The sequence below is a fragment of the Piliocolobus tephrosceles genome, chromosome 21 (assembly GCF_002776525.5).
Source record: "Piliocolobus tephrosceles isolate RC106 chromosome 21, ASM277652v3, whole genome shotgun sequence".
Lineage (NCBI taxonomy): Eukaryota > Metazoa > Chordata > Mammalia > Primates > Cercopithecidae > Piliocolobus > Piliocolobus tephrosceles.
This window is the reverse complement of record NC_045454.1, coordinates 35,629,342-35,645,140: the sequence shown is the minus strand read 5'-3', so window position 1 is coordinate 35,645,140 and position 15,799 is coordinate 35,629,342. Positions and strand designations below refer to the sequence as shown.

Below are 15,799 nucleotides of genomic sequence, written 5' to 3'. Positions count from 1 at the left end.
ACTGCAACCTCTGCCTCCTGGGTTCAAGCGATTCTCCTGCCTCAGCCACCGGAGTAGCTGGGATTACAGGCGTGTGCCACCACGCCTGGCTAATTTTTGTAGTTTTAGTAAAGATGGGGTTTCACCATGTTGGCCAGGCTGGTCTCAAACTCCTGACCTCAGGTGATCCATCTGCCTAGGCCTCCTAAAGTGCTGGGATTACAGGCATGAGCCATGTCACCCAGCCTTTTTTTTTTTTTGCGCGAGGGGGTCTCTCTCTGTCACCCAGGCTGAAGTGCAGTGGTATGATCTCAACTCACCACAACCTCTGCCTCCTGGGTTCAAGCCATTCTTGCACCTCAGCTTCCCAAGTAGCTGGGATTACAGGCATGCTGCCACCATGCTTGGCTAATGTATTTTTAGCAGAGACGGAGTTTCATCATGTTTGGTGATTCCTGAAGTGCTGGGATTACAGGCATGAGCCACTACACTCAGCTCCCCCAAATTTTTTAAAAACAAGTCAGATTTGAGGCTGGGCACGGTGGGTCATGCTTGTAATCCCAGCACTTTGGGAGGCCAAGGCAGGTGGATCACCTGAGGTCAGGAGTTCAAGACCAGCCTGGCCAACATGGCGAAATCCTGCCTCTAATAAAAGTACAGAAATTAGCTGGGTGTGGCAGCATATGCCTGTAGCCACAGGTTCTCAGGAGGCTGAGGCAGGAGACTCACTTGAACCCAGGAGGTGGAGGTTGTGGTGAATGGAGATCATGCCACTGCGCTCCAGCCTGGGTGATAGAGCGAGTCTCCCTCTCAAAACAAGCAAGCAAACAAAACCCCAAAAATTATTTGGCTGAACAAGAATCTGAAAAAAAATTTTTTTAAATGTTCAATTTGGTGGCATTTAGCACATTTGCAATGTTGCACGACTATCACCTTCATCAAGTTCCAGAACATTTTCATCCCCCTCAAAGGTGATCTCGTTTCTATCAGCAGTCACTCCCCCGTCCCTCTCCCCCAGCCCCTGGTACCACCAATCTGCTTCCTGTCTCTATGTATTCCCAGAAAGGGGTCCCGATCAAGACCCCAAGAGAGGGATGTTGGATCTCGAGCAAGAAAGAATTCAGGGCGAGTCCGTAGAGTAAGTGAAAGCAAGTTTATTAGGAAAGTAAAGCAATAAAGAGTGGCTACTCCAGGCTGGGTGCGGTGGCTCACGCTTGTAATCCCAGCATTTTGGGAGGCTGAGGCAGGCGGATCATAAGGTCAGGAGATCAAGACCATCCTGGCTAACACGGTGAAATCCTGTCTCTACTGAAAATACAAAAAATTAGCCGGACGTTGTGGCGGGCACCTGCAGTCCCAGCTACTGGGAAGGCTGAGGCAGAAAGGCATGAACCCAGGAGGCGGAGCTTGCAGTGAGCTGAGATTGCGCCACTGCACTCCGGCCTAGGCGACAGAGCAAGACTCCGTCTCAAAAAAAAAAAAAAAAAAAAAAAAAGGCTACTCCATAGAGCCATTAGATCCATGCGGATCTATTTGCCCCTCGCTACAGAAGGGTCCCAAGTCTTTGATCTTGTGTCCTTCAGTGTGTGGGACCCATCGTGTTACCCATGGGGCTTGGGGACTGAGGCTCAGGGCTGCTTGCTGGGAAATGTAACCCCTTTGTCCCAGAAAGGTAGAAGGAGTGGAGAATGGTCATCCAGGCCTAATGTAAAGTTTCTGCAACCCAACCCAATTCCCAGACTCATTTTGGTCATGATCAATACAGGGGTCAGCCCTGAGGGCTGCTGCTTGCCCATTGCTATGGTTATTTCTTGATGATATGCTAAACGAAGGGTGGATTATTCATGCCTTTTTAGACCAAATAGGGTAACTTCCTGACATTGCCATGGTATTTGTAAACTGTCATGGTGATGGGGGGAGTGTAGCAGTGAGGATGACCAGAGGTCACTCTTGTCGCCATTCTTGGTTTTGGTGGCTTTGGGCCAGCTTCTTTTTTTGTTGTTGTTGTTGAGACGGAGTCTCGCTCTGTCGCCCAGGCTAGAGTGCAGTGGCGCGATCTCTGCTCACTGCAAGCTCCACCACCTGGGTTCACACCATTCTCCTGCCTCAGCCTCCTGAGTAGCTGGTGGGACCACAGGCGCCTGCCACCACGCCCGGCTAATTTGTGTGTGTGTGTGTGTGTGTTTAGTAGAGATGGGGTTTCACCGTGTTAGCCAGTATGGTCTGTATCTCCTGACCTCGTGATCTGTCAGCCTCGGCCTCCCAAAGTGCTGGGATTACAGGCTTGAGCCACTGCACCCGGCCAGGCCGGCTTCTTTACTTCAACCTGTTTTATCAGCAAGGTCATTATCTTGTGCCGATCCCCCATCTCATCCTGTGGCTGAGAAGGCCTTAACTGTCTGGGAATGCAGCCTAGTAGGTCTCAGCCTCATTTTATCCAGCCGCTAGGCAAGATGGAGTTGCTCTGGTTCAAACGCCTCTGACTTACGGATTTGCCTGTTCTAGACATTTCATGTCAATGGAATCTCACGCTATGTGGCCTTTGTGTCTGGCTTCTCTCACTCAGCATCATGGTTTTGGGGTTCAGTCACGTTGTAGCATGGATCAGTGCTTCCTTCCAATTTTTTTTTTTTTGAGACGGAGTTTCATTCTTGTCGCCCAGGCTGGAGTGCAGTGGCAGAACCTTGGCTCACTGTTACAGTTACCCATGGGGCTTGGGGACTGGAGCTCAAGACTGCTTGCTGGGAAATGTACCTCTGGTTCCTTTGGTTCTCAAAGGCCGGGAGTAGCCACTCTTTATTCCTTTACTTTCCTAATAAACTTGCTTTCACTTACTGTGTGGACTCGCCCTGAATTCTTTCTTGCACAAGATCTAACATCTCTCTCTTGGGGTCTTGATCGGGACCCCTTTCTGGGAACACATAGAGACAGGAAGCAGGAAGCACCAAAACCAAATGATTCTCCAGCCTCAGCCTCCCGAGTAGCCGAGATTACAGGCAGCTGCCACCATGCCCGCCTAATTTTGTATTTTTAGTAGAGACAGGGTTTCACCACGTTGGCCAGTCTAGTGTCGAACTCCTGACTTTAGGTGATCCGCTCGCCTCGGCCTCCCAAAGAGCTAGAATTACAGGCATGAGCCACCACACCCAGCCGCTTCCTTCCTTTTTATGACTGAATCATATTCATTGTATGAATAGACCACGTGTTATGTTTATTCATTCATTTGTTGGTAGACACTTGAGTTTTTTCCACCTTTTGGCTATTGTGAATAGTGCTGTTCTGAACACGCATGTCCAAAGGTTTGAGTATATCTGCTTGATTTTCTAAATAAAGTTTTATTGGCATGCAATCACGCCCATCATTTGCATGGTATCATGGCTACAATGGCCGAGTTGGTTGCAACAGAGACAGCATGGCACGCACAGCAAATCTATTTACTAGCTCGCCCTTTACAGAAAATTTTGTTGACCCCTGTGTTGATCGTAACCGAAATGAGTCTGGGAATTGGGTTGGGTTGCAGAAACTTTACATTAAGCCCGAATGACCATTCTCCACTCCTACCTTTCTGGAACAAAGGGGTTACATTTCCCAGCAAGCAGTCCTGAGCTTCAGTCCCCAAGCCCTATGGGCAACACAATGGGTCCCACACACTGAAGGACACAAGATCAAAGACTTGGAAGCTTTTTGTAGCGAGGGGCAAATAGATCCACATCAGTCACAGTGTAGCCTATGCACTTTGGTAGAGGAACAGCTCGGTCTCTAAGCCCTGCAGGCTGGCTCATGCAGCAAAAAACGAGCAGGGGCACTCAAAGACCAGCAGACTGCCTCTGTGGACACGATGCAGACAGCTGTGGTTTGTCCCGTTTTCCCAGCTACATGCTGTTCTTCTTTGAGAAGATACCACACCCCCACGTGCAAGTTTCTCAGAGGGGACGAAGTCCCTCAGGGGCGGGATTGCTGTGTGCTGGATAACTCCTGGTGTAAGCCACTTTCTGGCCCCAGTTTTAGTCCTGTTGGCTGTTACTTGCAACCAAAAGCACTCACCAAACCCACTCCTGGTGGTGGATCCCGCAGCCCCTGTCCTGTCCACTCAAATGTAGAAATAACCCTAGACATTAGGAGGTGAATTGCGGAATTTACCGAGGAAACTGGGCTGAATCAGATTCCATTTCTGCTTCCTTGTGGGATGGGGACTCAAAACAGAAATTACATTCAGCTGTTGGAAAACGGAGTTTCATTCATCGCACATTTGAGTTTATGAAATGAGATTCCCAGCTGGTACATTTAAAACAGACATGGCCAGGCACAGTGGCACATGCCTGTAATCTCAGCACTTTGGAGGGCTGAGGTGAGAGGATAGCCTAAAGCCAGGAGTTCAAGACCAGTCTGGGCAACATGGCAACATCCTGTCTCTACAAAAAGTACAAAAATTAGCCAGGTGTGGTGGCACACACTACTTAGCAGGCTGAGATGGGAGGATCGCCTGAGTCTGGGAGGTCGAGGATGCAATGGGTTGAGATTGTGACATTGCACTCCATCCTGAGTGACAGAGCAAGGCCCTGTCTCAAAAACAGACAAACAAGAAAATCCCAAAAAAACCAACAAAACCAAACAAGCATGGGGGTGTGGGTTGAATCAATGGCATGTATTCCTGGCATTTGTATCTTAACTTCCTTAAGGGCAACAGATGGCCAGGCGCGGTGGCTCACGCCTGTAATCCCAGCACTTTGGGAGGCTGAGGGGGTGGATCACCTGAGGTTAGGAGTTCGAGACCAGCCTGGCCGACATGGTGATATCCTGTCTCTACTAAAAATAGAAAAATTAGCCGGGCAAGGTGGCGAGCGCCTGCAATCCCAGCTACTCAGGAGGCTGAGGCAGGAGAATCATTTGAATCTGGGAGGCAGAGGCTGCAGTGAGCCGAGACTGTGCCAGTGCACTCCAGCCTGGGCAACAGAGACTCCATCTCAAAAAAAAAAAAGAGCAATGGTTGCAAATGTCCTAGGTTCAAATCCCAGCTCCATCTCTTCCTGGCTCTGTGATCTGAGCAAGATCTCATCTCTCCATACTTCAGTTTCCTTCTCTGTAAAATGGGGATGACTCAGGCCAGGTGTGGTGGCTCAAGCCTGTTATCCCAGCACTTTGGGAGGCTGAGACGGGTGGATCATGAGGTCAGGAGATCGAGACCATCCTGGCTAACACCGTGAAACCCCGTCTCTACTAAAAAATACAAAAAACTAGCTGGGCATGGTGGCGGGCACCTGTAGTCCCAGCTACTCGGGAGGCTGAGGCAGGAGAATGGCGTGAACCCGGGAGACGGAGCGTGCAGTGAGCTGAGATCCGGCCACTGCACTCCAGCCTGGGCAACAGAGCGAGACTCCGTCTCAAAAACAAACAAACAAACAAAAAATGGGGATGACTCCAGCCGCGGATGAGCCACATTCACTGGCAAGCAGTGTGTTCTACTGAGTCTGCATCTAGTAGGTGCTAAATGTACGTGAGAGTTTTTGTTGTTGTTGTTTGTTTGTTTTTGCTGATAAAGGAATACGAGGAGGCAACCACGTGTCGGAGGCTGTGTGTGGTTTTTCTTTTTTTAATGTCTGCTGTTAATAAAATATTTTTACAGAGACCAAAAAGTCAGAATAGTGCAAAACATCTCAACACCATGCATTCATGACCACGTCTCGTTTGTGTTAAACATTTGTTCCAAGTCACATATTTACAGAGAAATGAAGGCGTCTGTGCAGACACCGGACCGACGGGGTGGAATCAAAACAAAACAAAAAACAAACAACATTTTGATTTCACATCTGCAATCACATGCTAAGAGAAGTTGTGTGGAGGGGAAACCTCCCCGGACTGCTTGGCCGGTTTGTGGGGGTCTGAGGGAGCACGAGACAGGGGTGGACAGGGGTCAAATACCCCTGGCTGTGTGTTCAGGGATGATCAGGGGACCCTCCGCCTATGACCTGTGTCTCCAGAGAGCCACTATGGCTGGACGGGGGTAAGGGGTGGGTTGTTACTTGACACAGTCAACTTGGTTTTTCTCTAAAACAATAAAAGGCAAAGAGAAAAGCAACACGTGTCAGCAAAGACAACTTTGGTCCTCAACGATTCTTAGGAAAGGATTCTGGGGAGCAGACGGGGTTGTGATCTGGGACCAACGCCCTCCCCCCAACTTCCCCAGGGTGGCAGAGTTCCGGGAGGCCCCAGGTTGTCCCCATCTGCAAAATCGACAGCACGTGGGGTAGGGGTCGGGGACAGAAAGGCTCTAAGATCCCAGCCGAGAAAGGTCCCAAGGATTTCTAGTTGAGTGTTTAGTTTTTTGCATCTCTGATGGGGGCATGGTGAGGTCTCAGGCTCTGGGGCCTGAGAGAGGAATTGGGGGCATGGCCAGGCACCTCCTCATTTTATGCAAATCATTCGAGGACAGACTGGTGACAATGAACAGAACCTTCTTTCTTCAGGACACCCTCTTTACTTCCCCTGACACCCCCTGCCCTGGTCTCTGCATTTCTCTTTCTCTGTATATTTCCACCTCTATGTCTCTCTCCGTTCTCATCAGGGCGTGATCTCACCCTCTGTCTCTTTCTCTATTCCTCTTGGTCAGGGGACTTTGACTCTGAGGCATCCCTCAGTGTCACCCCTTTAATCCCTGCCCTGCCACAGGCCAACCCTCTTGTGCTGTTTCCCTGATTCATGGAAATCTGCGGCCAGCTCCTTGCATAAAGTGAGGTCCAGGGTTCAGAATCCTGGAGGTGTCATCCAAGGCTGGGCTCTGTGGCCACTTGCTGGGTGGCGTTGGGGAAAGCCCTGCTCCTCTCTGGGCTTTGTTCTGCCAATACAGGAACTTCCTGATTTCAAAAGGCTTTCAGCCGCCTGGACTCCTTGTCTTGTCTCTGTACGTATCTCAGCCATGTCCACTCTCTGTCCCATGTGTCGGGTTCAGACACCCCCCATGTGCCCAGGTCCGTGTGGAAGGGGAAGGTTGGTATGGACAGACATGGACAGACACGCATGCGGATGTGTATTCTTGCACTGACCCTGCCCCAACACATAATTCCACTAGGCACAGACTCCCTGCCACCCACCTGTGCCCAGCCTGTGCTAGGTAAAGTTGGGGGTCCTGAGAGGCCTCAGACCCCAGTCTGGGAGAAACAGAGCCGAACAGAGAAACCCCAGTCCCATGGCATCAGGCTGGACTGGAGGAGGGACGGAGGCTGGGAAAGTCCTGAGGGGAAGGAAGGAGGGTTTTCTCCAAGAGGGGTTTTCATGATGGGTTTCAAAGGATGAATAGGAGTTCTCTGGGAGGGAAAGAAAAGAGGGTGGAAATTGCAAAAACAGTTCTAGCCTGGGAGTCAGGAAAATTCATTCAACAAATATTCCCTGAAGCTTGTTTCCTTCACATGCCTGAGCCATTCATCGGGAACCCTAAACACACACACACACACACAGGTCTTGACCAGAAAGATTCCTAAGGAATCTTTTGGGAAACATCCTGGCTCTCTCAGGCAGCTCAACTTCTCCATTTCTTTCCAGCCATCCAAAAATCTTCCAGATCACCCTCACCACAGGTCACAGATCACCTCCCATTTGGGCGCTATGGGTTACAACCCTGAATCATCCATCCACCCGACCCCCACCCTCAGGCATGGCATGGTCCGAAATTCACATCTGCTCCTCAGCCCATGTAACAGTCACATACGCTTATCCCTGGCTACAGTTTCCCAATCCTTTATGAGAATTTGCATTTTAACCTTTGGTTCAGAACCTCCAGTTACCTGCATCTGTCTGAATTTAGGGGACATGCAACACCTTCAAGCAAATTAGAAAGTGGCGCCACTTCTTCCAGACACTTGGACCATTCACATGTGGGGAAACCAAGATCATAAACATACGACGCTCAATGTCTAGGATTTGCACGTGGCCTTCTTAGCGATCCCAAACCCTTGGGCAGTGTGCAACTGGGAAAACTGTACTCAGCAGCCATGGAGCTCATCTAAGCACAGGATTTTTTTTTTGGGGGGGGGCGGTTAGAGGGGAGGGAACGGAGTATTGTTCTGTTGCCCAGGCTGGAGTGCAGTGGTGTGATCTTGGCTCACTGCAACCTCCACCTCCAGGGTTCAAGCAATTCTCCCACCTCAGTCTCCTGTGTAGCTGGGACTACAGGCGTGCACCACCGCACCCAGCTAATTTTTGTATTTTTAGCAGAGACGGGTTTCACCACGTTGGCCAGGCTGGTCTCAAACTCCTGACCTTAAGTGATCCACCAGCCTCGGCCTCACCAAAATGCTGGGATTATAGCCATGTCCACAGTTATAGGTGTCTTTTCAATACAGCCTTCAGAATCTTTCCAATAATCCATTTCAGTGTCCCCAAAGCACCCCCACACCTCCTCACTGGTTTTAGTCTTCACAAAACAGCTTTTACAGGGTGGAATCCAATCTCTCCCCAGCTTAAACATTTCCTGGAGCTCCCCGACTGTCTTAGAATAAAAGTGAAACTCCTCAGGACAGCGTACAAGGCCCTGCCTGGTCTGATGCTTCTGCAGATCTCCCCAATCCCAAGGCTCCTCATGATCCCCCTTGCTGGCTCAGCTCCAGCTGTGCCACCTTTCTCCTTGTTTCAACAGTTCTCTCCTGGCCTTCGCACGTGCTGTTCCCAGGCCTGGAGCTCTTTTCTCTCTAGTAAGTGGTTCCCTCTCATTCTTCACCTCAGAAAGCCTCCCCATCTGATGTTCCATCCTCCAGGAACCCAGTACTCATCTCACCCCGTTTTCATTTCTCTCTAGCACAGCAAAATCCTGTCTTTCTCAATCCAGCAGAAAAAGGCGTGCCATACAAGCACGTGGAAAAGCAGATCCCAGAGCAAACATGGTCCACACTGAACTTTCCCCTAAGGTCCTGTGTGCACGAGGTTAACTGCAGCCAAGTCACTGCAACTTTGCTTACTGGAGAAAGAGCTTCCAGCAGGCAAGAGGGCCATCTGAGGTATCCTGTGGCTTGGGTGTTTGAATCAATAAATAGGATCTTGGAGACTAAGCTCTCACGGTGTGGGTTTCTCTCTCTCTGTCTCGCTCTCTTTCTCTCTCTCCCCCCTAGAGTTTCTGGTCTCCTTCTGTTCTTTCCTATTTGGAAAATTCTGGGAAAGGAAGAAGGGGTGGAGAAACCTGGGACCAGGGGATCCCAAATTCTCTCTTTTGTGGTGGGAGGCCTTCATGGCATCCCCTAAGGAGTCAGGGGATCCCAAATTCTCTTTTGTGGTGGGAGGTCCTCATGGCATCCCCCATGGAGTGCCAGGAGAAAGGGCTGAGGGCAGGGGTCTTGCTTGGCAGCCAGAGAAGGAAAGGCAAAGTAGGGGTCTTGGCCTGGAACTCCCACCCCCTGGAGGAGGCCCCCGAGGGGGAATTAGCAGCAACAGGGAGCTGTGTCAGGTCATCCTGATCTCAGCCCACCCTTTCATGGGGCACACAGGCCTAAGGGAGAGGAATAGAGGGTATGGCACCTGGAACCTCGGCCAAGTCTCAAGCAGCTCTTTGAGCCTCAGTTTTGCCATCTGTCAAATGGGTGTGTTGAAATCTATGATATGAGGACTGGGTTTGTTGGGGGAGAGGGAGAGGCAAACTCCCAAAGGGAGGTAGGGGCAGCGTGGGTGCCCCAGAGCCGTCCCCTCGGCCCCCAGGGTTTGGGCGCCCAAGGGCGCATGTGCTTTTGAAATCCCATCCTCCCCCCTCCCCCCATTTATTTTTTGCACAAACATCTAAAGGGACTCCGGTATTCCGGGGCCCTCCAACCAGAATCCTGGTCCCTCCAGTCCCCAGGTCACCTAGAGGGGCCCTCCAGGGAGCTCTATCCCTTGCCCAGGGCCCCCCCTTGAGGGAGCTGAGATTTCCATACTTGGCAATTGGTCTGGGGTCCCAGGGGTCTGGGTCCCGTCTTATGGCTTTTCCAGGGGACAGGAGGCTGTGCCTCCCGGTACCAGAGCCCCGGGATGTGGCCTCCTCCATGGGGACGAGGTTTCCCCCATCCCAGCTCAAAATGCCCCCTAGATGCTGGGGGAGTGGCCGCAAGTTGGGGATGTGGCTTCTTCCTTCATCGCGCCCTTGGGCGTGGCCTCCCGAGAGGGCGGGGCATCCTCCATTCCTAATTCTCCAGAAGGGAGCGCTCAGTCAAGGGCGCAGGCGCAGCCCACCCTTGGCGTGTAGTCCCCCGAGCCCCGCCCCTGGGGAAGTCCCACCGAGGCGCAAGCCCCTCCCCGCTCAGCGCCCTCCGCGCAGGCGCAGTGCCGCTCGGCCGCCCGCCCCGCGCTAAGGCGCAGGCGCGGCACCACCCTCCTCGGCTGAGCGCGTGTCCGACTTGAGTTTCACGAACTCTTTGGCCACCTCGTCGTTGCTGCGCTGCGAGAGGATTCGCAGCACCGTGAGGCCGGTGTCGTCCATGTGGATGCGACGGCCGAGCGGCAGCCAGCAAGCGGCGCTCCCGCGCTGGGCCAGCTCGCGCAGCTGCAGCACGGCCAGCCCCACCGTGCGGTCCTCGCGCGCGAAGCAGTAGTCCTTGACGCACACCTGCAGCTCGTAGCACTCGGGGCCCGCGTCCGCGCTCAGCGTGCTGCGGGGGGAACGAGAGTCAGGACACACCCACAGTGATGCCCCGCCCACTCCCCGCCCCCACCGCATTTGCTGGCCACGCCCACACCGGGGAGGACCACGCCGGGGTGCCCACACCTGGGAGGACCACGCCGGGGTACCCACACCTGTCACCTCCCACGCTGCGCTAGCCCCGCCCCTGCCCCGTTACTTGCCCTACAACCCTGGGCTTGGCCATGCTCACCAGCAGCTGATCCCGAGCTGGGCCACACCCACGCCTGTTTGTCACGGTTTTCCACCCACAGAAAAATGACCGCATAGTTTTACTCCAGCTCTCGCCCCTCTAACCCTTTCCTCAGACACTGCCCCGCAAGGCCGTGGCCCCACCCTGAGATACCCGCGCCTGTGCCCTCTGCCGGCTGAACTGCTGCCCGCATGGTCCCGCCCCTAATGTCCCATCCAGAAGCTCTTTAACCAGGCTCTCCTCTAGACCCACGACGTGGCCCCTTCCCCAGCCCCCCACACCCCCAGCCCACCTCTCGTACTTCCAAGATGCCCTCCAGGCATGAGCCTGCCCTGGTGCCTCACCATGGGTGACACCACCTCCAGCATGCCCCTCACCTGTGCTCCTGCTCCTAAGCAGTCCCAGTGACCTGCCCTGACACCGGCTGGATTAAGAGCCCTTCCTACAGGGCCACGCCCAGCTGCTCCCTCTTGTCCCCCTCCCAGGTTGCACCTCTATCTCTGAAGTACTCCGGCCCACCCTGGCTGACATCTGACCTCCCACTAGACCATGCATCTCCTCCTGAGTAAGGGGGCCAATCGCCCCAAAACCTGCTGACCAAGCGCCCTGTGCTGACACGACCTGGAACTGGCTTCAATCTTGTCCTGTAAGAGCTCCTGGCCCCCCTAGATGATACCAGCTAACCAACTCTGATTTACCCTTACCCCTGTGCATTTTTATGTATTTATTTTATTTATTTTTATTTATTTTTTGAGCGGGCGTCTTCCTCTGTCACCCAGGCTGGAGTGCAGCGGCACAATCTCGGCTCACTGCAACCTTTGCCTCCCAGGTTGAAACGATTCTTCTGCCTCAGCCTCCCTAGTAGCTGGGATACAGGCATGCACCACCACACCGGGCTGATTTCTTGTGGTAGAGATGGGGGTCTCACCATGTTGGCCAGGCTGGTCTCAAACTCCTGACCTCAGGTGATCCTCTGCCTTGGCCTCTCAAAGTGCTAGGATTACAAGCATCAGCCACCACGCCTGGCCCACAGATTTTTGGTTCTTTAAAGACGGTCTCGCTATGTCGGTCACCCAGGCTGGAGTGCAGTGGCACAATCATAGCTCATTGCAGCCTTAAACTCCTGAGCTCAAGCGATCTTCCTGCCCCAGTCTCCCAGGTAGCTGGGACTACTTTCTTCTGCACTTTTGTCCCCAAGAACATCCAACATTGCCCTGCCCCAGTGCTCTGTGAGGCTGACACTTGACCCAAGGATCCAGCCCATATGACACCAACTTTACCTCTGCTAACCACCACCATCTACCCCCGTGAACAGACTTTTTTTTTTTGAGACAGAGTCTTGCTCTGTCGCCCAGGCTGGAGTGCCATGGCACAATCATGGCTCACTGCAACCTATGTCTCCTGGGTTCAAGCGATTCTCATACTCCTCACCCTCTGGAGTAGCTGGGATTACAAGTGCCTGCCACCACACCCGGCTAATTTCTGTATTTTTAATTTTTTTTGAGTCTCTCTCTGTAGCCCAGGCTGGAGTGCAATAGCGCCATCTGGGGTCATTGCAACCTCCACCTCCTGGGTTCAAGTGATTCTCCTGTCTCAGCCTCCCGAGTAGCTAGGATTACAGGCGCCCACCACAACACCTAGCTAATATTTTATATTTTTAATAGAGATGGAGTTTCACCACGCTGGCCAGGCTGGTCTCGAACTCCTGGCCTCAAGTGATCTGCCCACCTTGGCTTCCCAAAGTGTTGAGATTACAGGTGTGAGCCACCATGCTCAGCCAGAGCAGACTTTTTTTTTTTTTTGAGATGGAGTTTTGCTTCTGTCACCCAGGCTGGAGTGCAATGGCTCGATCTTGGCTCACTGCAGCCTCCCGGGTTCAAGTGATTCTTCTGCCTCAGCGTCCTGAGTAGCTGGGATCACAGGCGTGCGCCACCACACCTGGCTAATTTTTTTGTGCGTTTTTAGTAGAGACGGGGTTTCACCATGTTGGTCAGGCTGGTCTTGAACTCCTGACCTCAGGTGATCTGTCTGCCTCGGCCTCCCAGAGTGCTGGGATGACAGGCATGAGCCACCACACCCGGCCAGAGCAGACTTTTTTATGCTCTCCACATCATCAGCATCCTCTAGACCCTATCCTGATACCCACAGCCTAGGCCCACTCCCAACTCCCAGAACCTCCATCCAGTGTGACCCCACCCCTGTGCCTGGGATCCATCCACACTCCACTCCTGTCCCCAGAGCCGACTCCTGCAGATGGGCTGCCCCGACGGTCCTGACAAGGCTCAATGTGGACTCCAGTAGTTCCCACCCCCATGCGACCTCAGTCCTGTCCCCAGGTCCCTCAGCCCCCCACTCATAAGCCTCATCACTGCCACCCTCATTCCTTCACCAGACAGAGTCTCCAGCCCCAGCAATGGCCCTGCCCACCATGCACTTCCTGCCCAGACTTTCCCTCCCCTCCACAAGTCTTCATCACGAAGTTACTCCACTCTCCTCATTGCCTCCCCTGGGATCTGCCTGCTCCCAAAGGTGACCTCCATCCTCGTGTCCCCTCCCTGATGCCATTCCTGCACTACTAAGGTGTCTCCCTTTCCAGCACCCGCACCTAGAATGTGGCCTCTCCCATTCTCGGGCCCAGATCCCAGATCCCTCCTGCCTAGCTGGCTTTGAGGTTCACCTCGCGGATGCCCCCTCCCTTGCCCCCATGCTCTTCACGGCATCCCAAACTCACAACTGGAAGCTCTCATTGTACTTGGGAGCCCAGCTATTGTTCTTGGATTTGGTCGCAAACTTGCGTTTCTTGTCGCTGAGCTGTGGCCCAATGATGTTGACCTCGATGAACGGCCGGAAGATGCCAGAAGTCTGCCACTTGAGGTCATTGGCAGCCACCACTGTTGGGGGAAGTAGAGGGTAAGACAGGTCAGGTTCTCCCAGTTGGAAAAAGTAAATGTTTGTGGCTCTCAAAACCTGCCCCAAGGCTGGGCGCAGTGGCTCACGCTTGTAATCCCAGCACTTTGGGAGGCAGGTGGATCGCTTGAGTCCAGAAGTTAGAGACCAGCCTGGGCAACATGGTGAAACCCTGTCTCTACGAAAAATACAAAAATTAGCTGGGTGTGGTGGCGCATGCCTGTAGTCCCACATACTTGTGGGGCTAAAGCAGGAGGATTGCTGGAGCCTGGGAAGCGGAGGTTGCAGTGAGCTGAGATTGTGCCACTGCACTCCAGCCTGTGTGACAAAGCGAGATCCTGTCTAAAAAAAATAAAAGTAAAAACAAAACAAAAACAAGTCCCACGCCCGCCAAAAACCATGTCTGAAATAAAGACTACATTTCCCAGCATTCCCATGTAGCTAAGTGTGGTCATATGACTATGTTTTGGCCAATGAGATGAGAGAAAAAATCATCTGTACTACTTCTCCACTGTAGTTTAAAAGGCAGGGAGTGAACCCTAAACTTTCTCCTTCCTCTAGCCGCAGTCTGCAATGCTTGTGAGGGCTGAGCTCTTTATGAGTCTACAGTGGAGGAAAAACACATTTAAATCCAGGTGTGGTGGCTCATGTCTGCAATCCCAGCACTTTGGGAGGCCCATGAGGGAGGATTGCTTGAGGCCAGGAGTTTGAGACCAGCTTGGATACCAGAGTGAGACCCCATCTCTACAAAAATATAATTAAAAAAGTAGCCAGGTGTGATGCTACATGCCTGCAATCCCAGCGACTCCGGAAGCTGAGGTAGGAGGATTGCTAGAGCCCAGGAGTTTGAGGCTGCAATGGGCTATAATTGCACCACAGCACTCCAACCTGGGCAACAGAGTGAGACTCTGGCCTCTAAAACAAACAAACAACAACAACACATTAGGGATGAAAATGCAACAAAAGATGTCAGCAGCACAGATCACCAGCACTGCGAAACCTCCGTATCAGCTTGAGGCTGGCTGCTCTTAGACTGTTACCCCAGAGGAAAACCAATTCTATCATTTTTGTTCATTTGTTTACATGGAGTCTCACTCTGTCACCCAGGCTGGAGTGCAGTGGTGCGATCTCAGCTCACTGCAACCTCCACCTCCCGGGTTCAAGCGATCTTCCCACCTCAGCCTCCTGAGTAGCTGGGATTACAGGCGCACACCACCACACCCAGCTAATTTTTGAATTTTTAGTAGAGACAGGGTTTCACCACGTTGGCCAGGCTGGTCTCAAACTCCTGGCCTGAAGTGACCCGCCAGCTTCAGCCTCCCAAAGTGCTGGGATTACAGGCCTGAGCCACCGCACCTGGCCTAATTCTGTCTTATTTAAGCTGTGTCAAAAACAACCCAATCTGTGTTCTAGTCAACAAAAGCCAAGAAAAGGAAAGCAGGGCTGAGAGATGGAGAAAGTGGGATTCAGTCTTATAACACTGTTTACACTGCTGGATCCAGCCATGCCTGAAGGTGGTGACCTCTGGACGTTTCCGTTTCATGGACCATTAAACAATAACAACAAAAAAGGGTATTGCTTAAGCCAGTTTGAGTTTGATTTCTGTTTTAGAACCTAGCAAGTCCCTCCCACCTCGGACCACTCACCTTTCACTGTGACCTTGTGTTCCCCAGTTCCTGGATGAGTGAACAGCTCAACGTGGACGGAGACTTCACCCACAGGGTCTTCTACACCCAAGCCTGGGCAGGGCAGGGGAGGGTGGTTAGCATGAGCTCTGTTCTTTCCCACCCACCAGGTGGGACCTTGACGGCCTCTCACCCACCCGTGCTGGCGGCACCAGGTCATCAGCCCTGACAGGGAGGCACTGAGGGGGGCCGGGATGGGAGATGCTCTTGGGAAGCCAAGAATCCTGGGTTCTGGCCTTTTACTGCCTTGCTGTTTGATCTTGGATAGATTGCTTAACCTCTCTGAGCCTAATGCAATTCTTTTCTTTTTTCTTATTCCATTGACTGCCATGTTGTCAAAATTCAGTCTTCGCATTACACTACATCTTGGCAACGTCTGGCACCCTGGCCTCCTGTGGCTGT

At 52.5% G+C, this 15,799-nt stretch overlaps 1 protein-coding gene across 1 annotated transcript in view; it reads right to left on the bottom strand.

Moving 5' to 3' along the window:
• Positions 1-5,549: 5,549 nt before the first annotated feature.
• Positions 5,550-15,799, bottom strand: part of UNC13A (unc-13 homolog A) — an 89,527-nt gene continuing 79,277 nt past the window's right edge. Inside the window, exons 43-45 of the mRNA XM_026456971.1 lie at positions 15,359-15,451; positions 13,537-13,696; positions 5,550-10,583 (exon numbers count right to left, since the gene is read on the bottom strand). Coding sequence (XP_026312756.1) covers positions 10,283-10,583; positions 13,537-13,696; positions 15,359-15,451 — 554 coding nt within the window. The 3' untranslated portion in view covers positions 5,550-10,282. The remainder of the gene's footprint in view (positions 10,584-13,536; positions 13,697-15,358; positions 15,452-15,799) is intronic.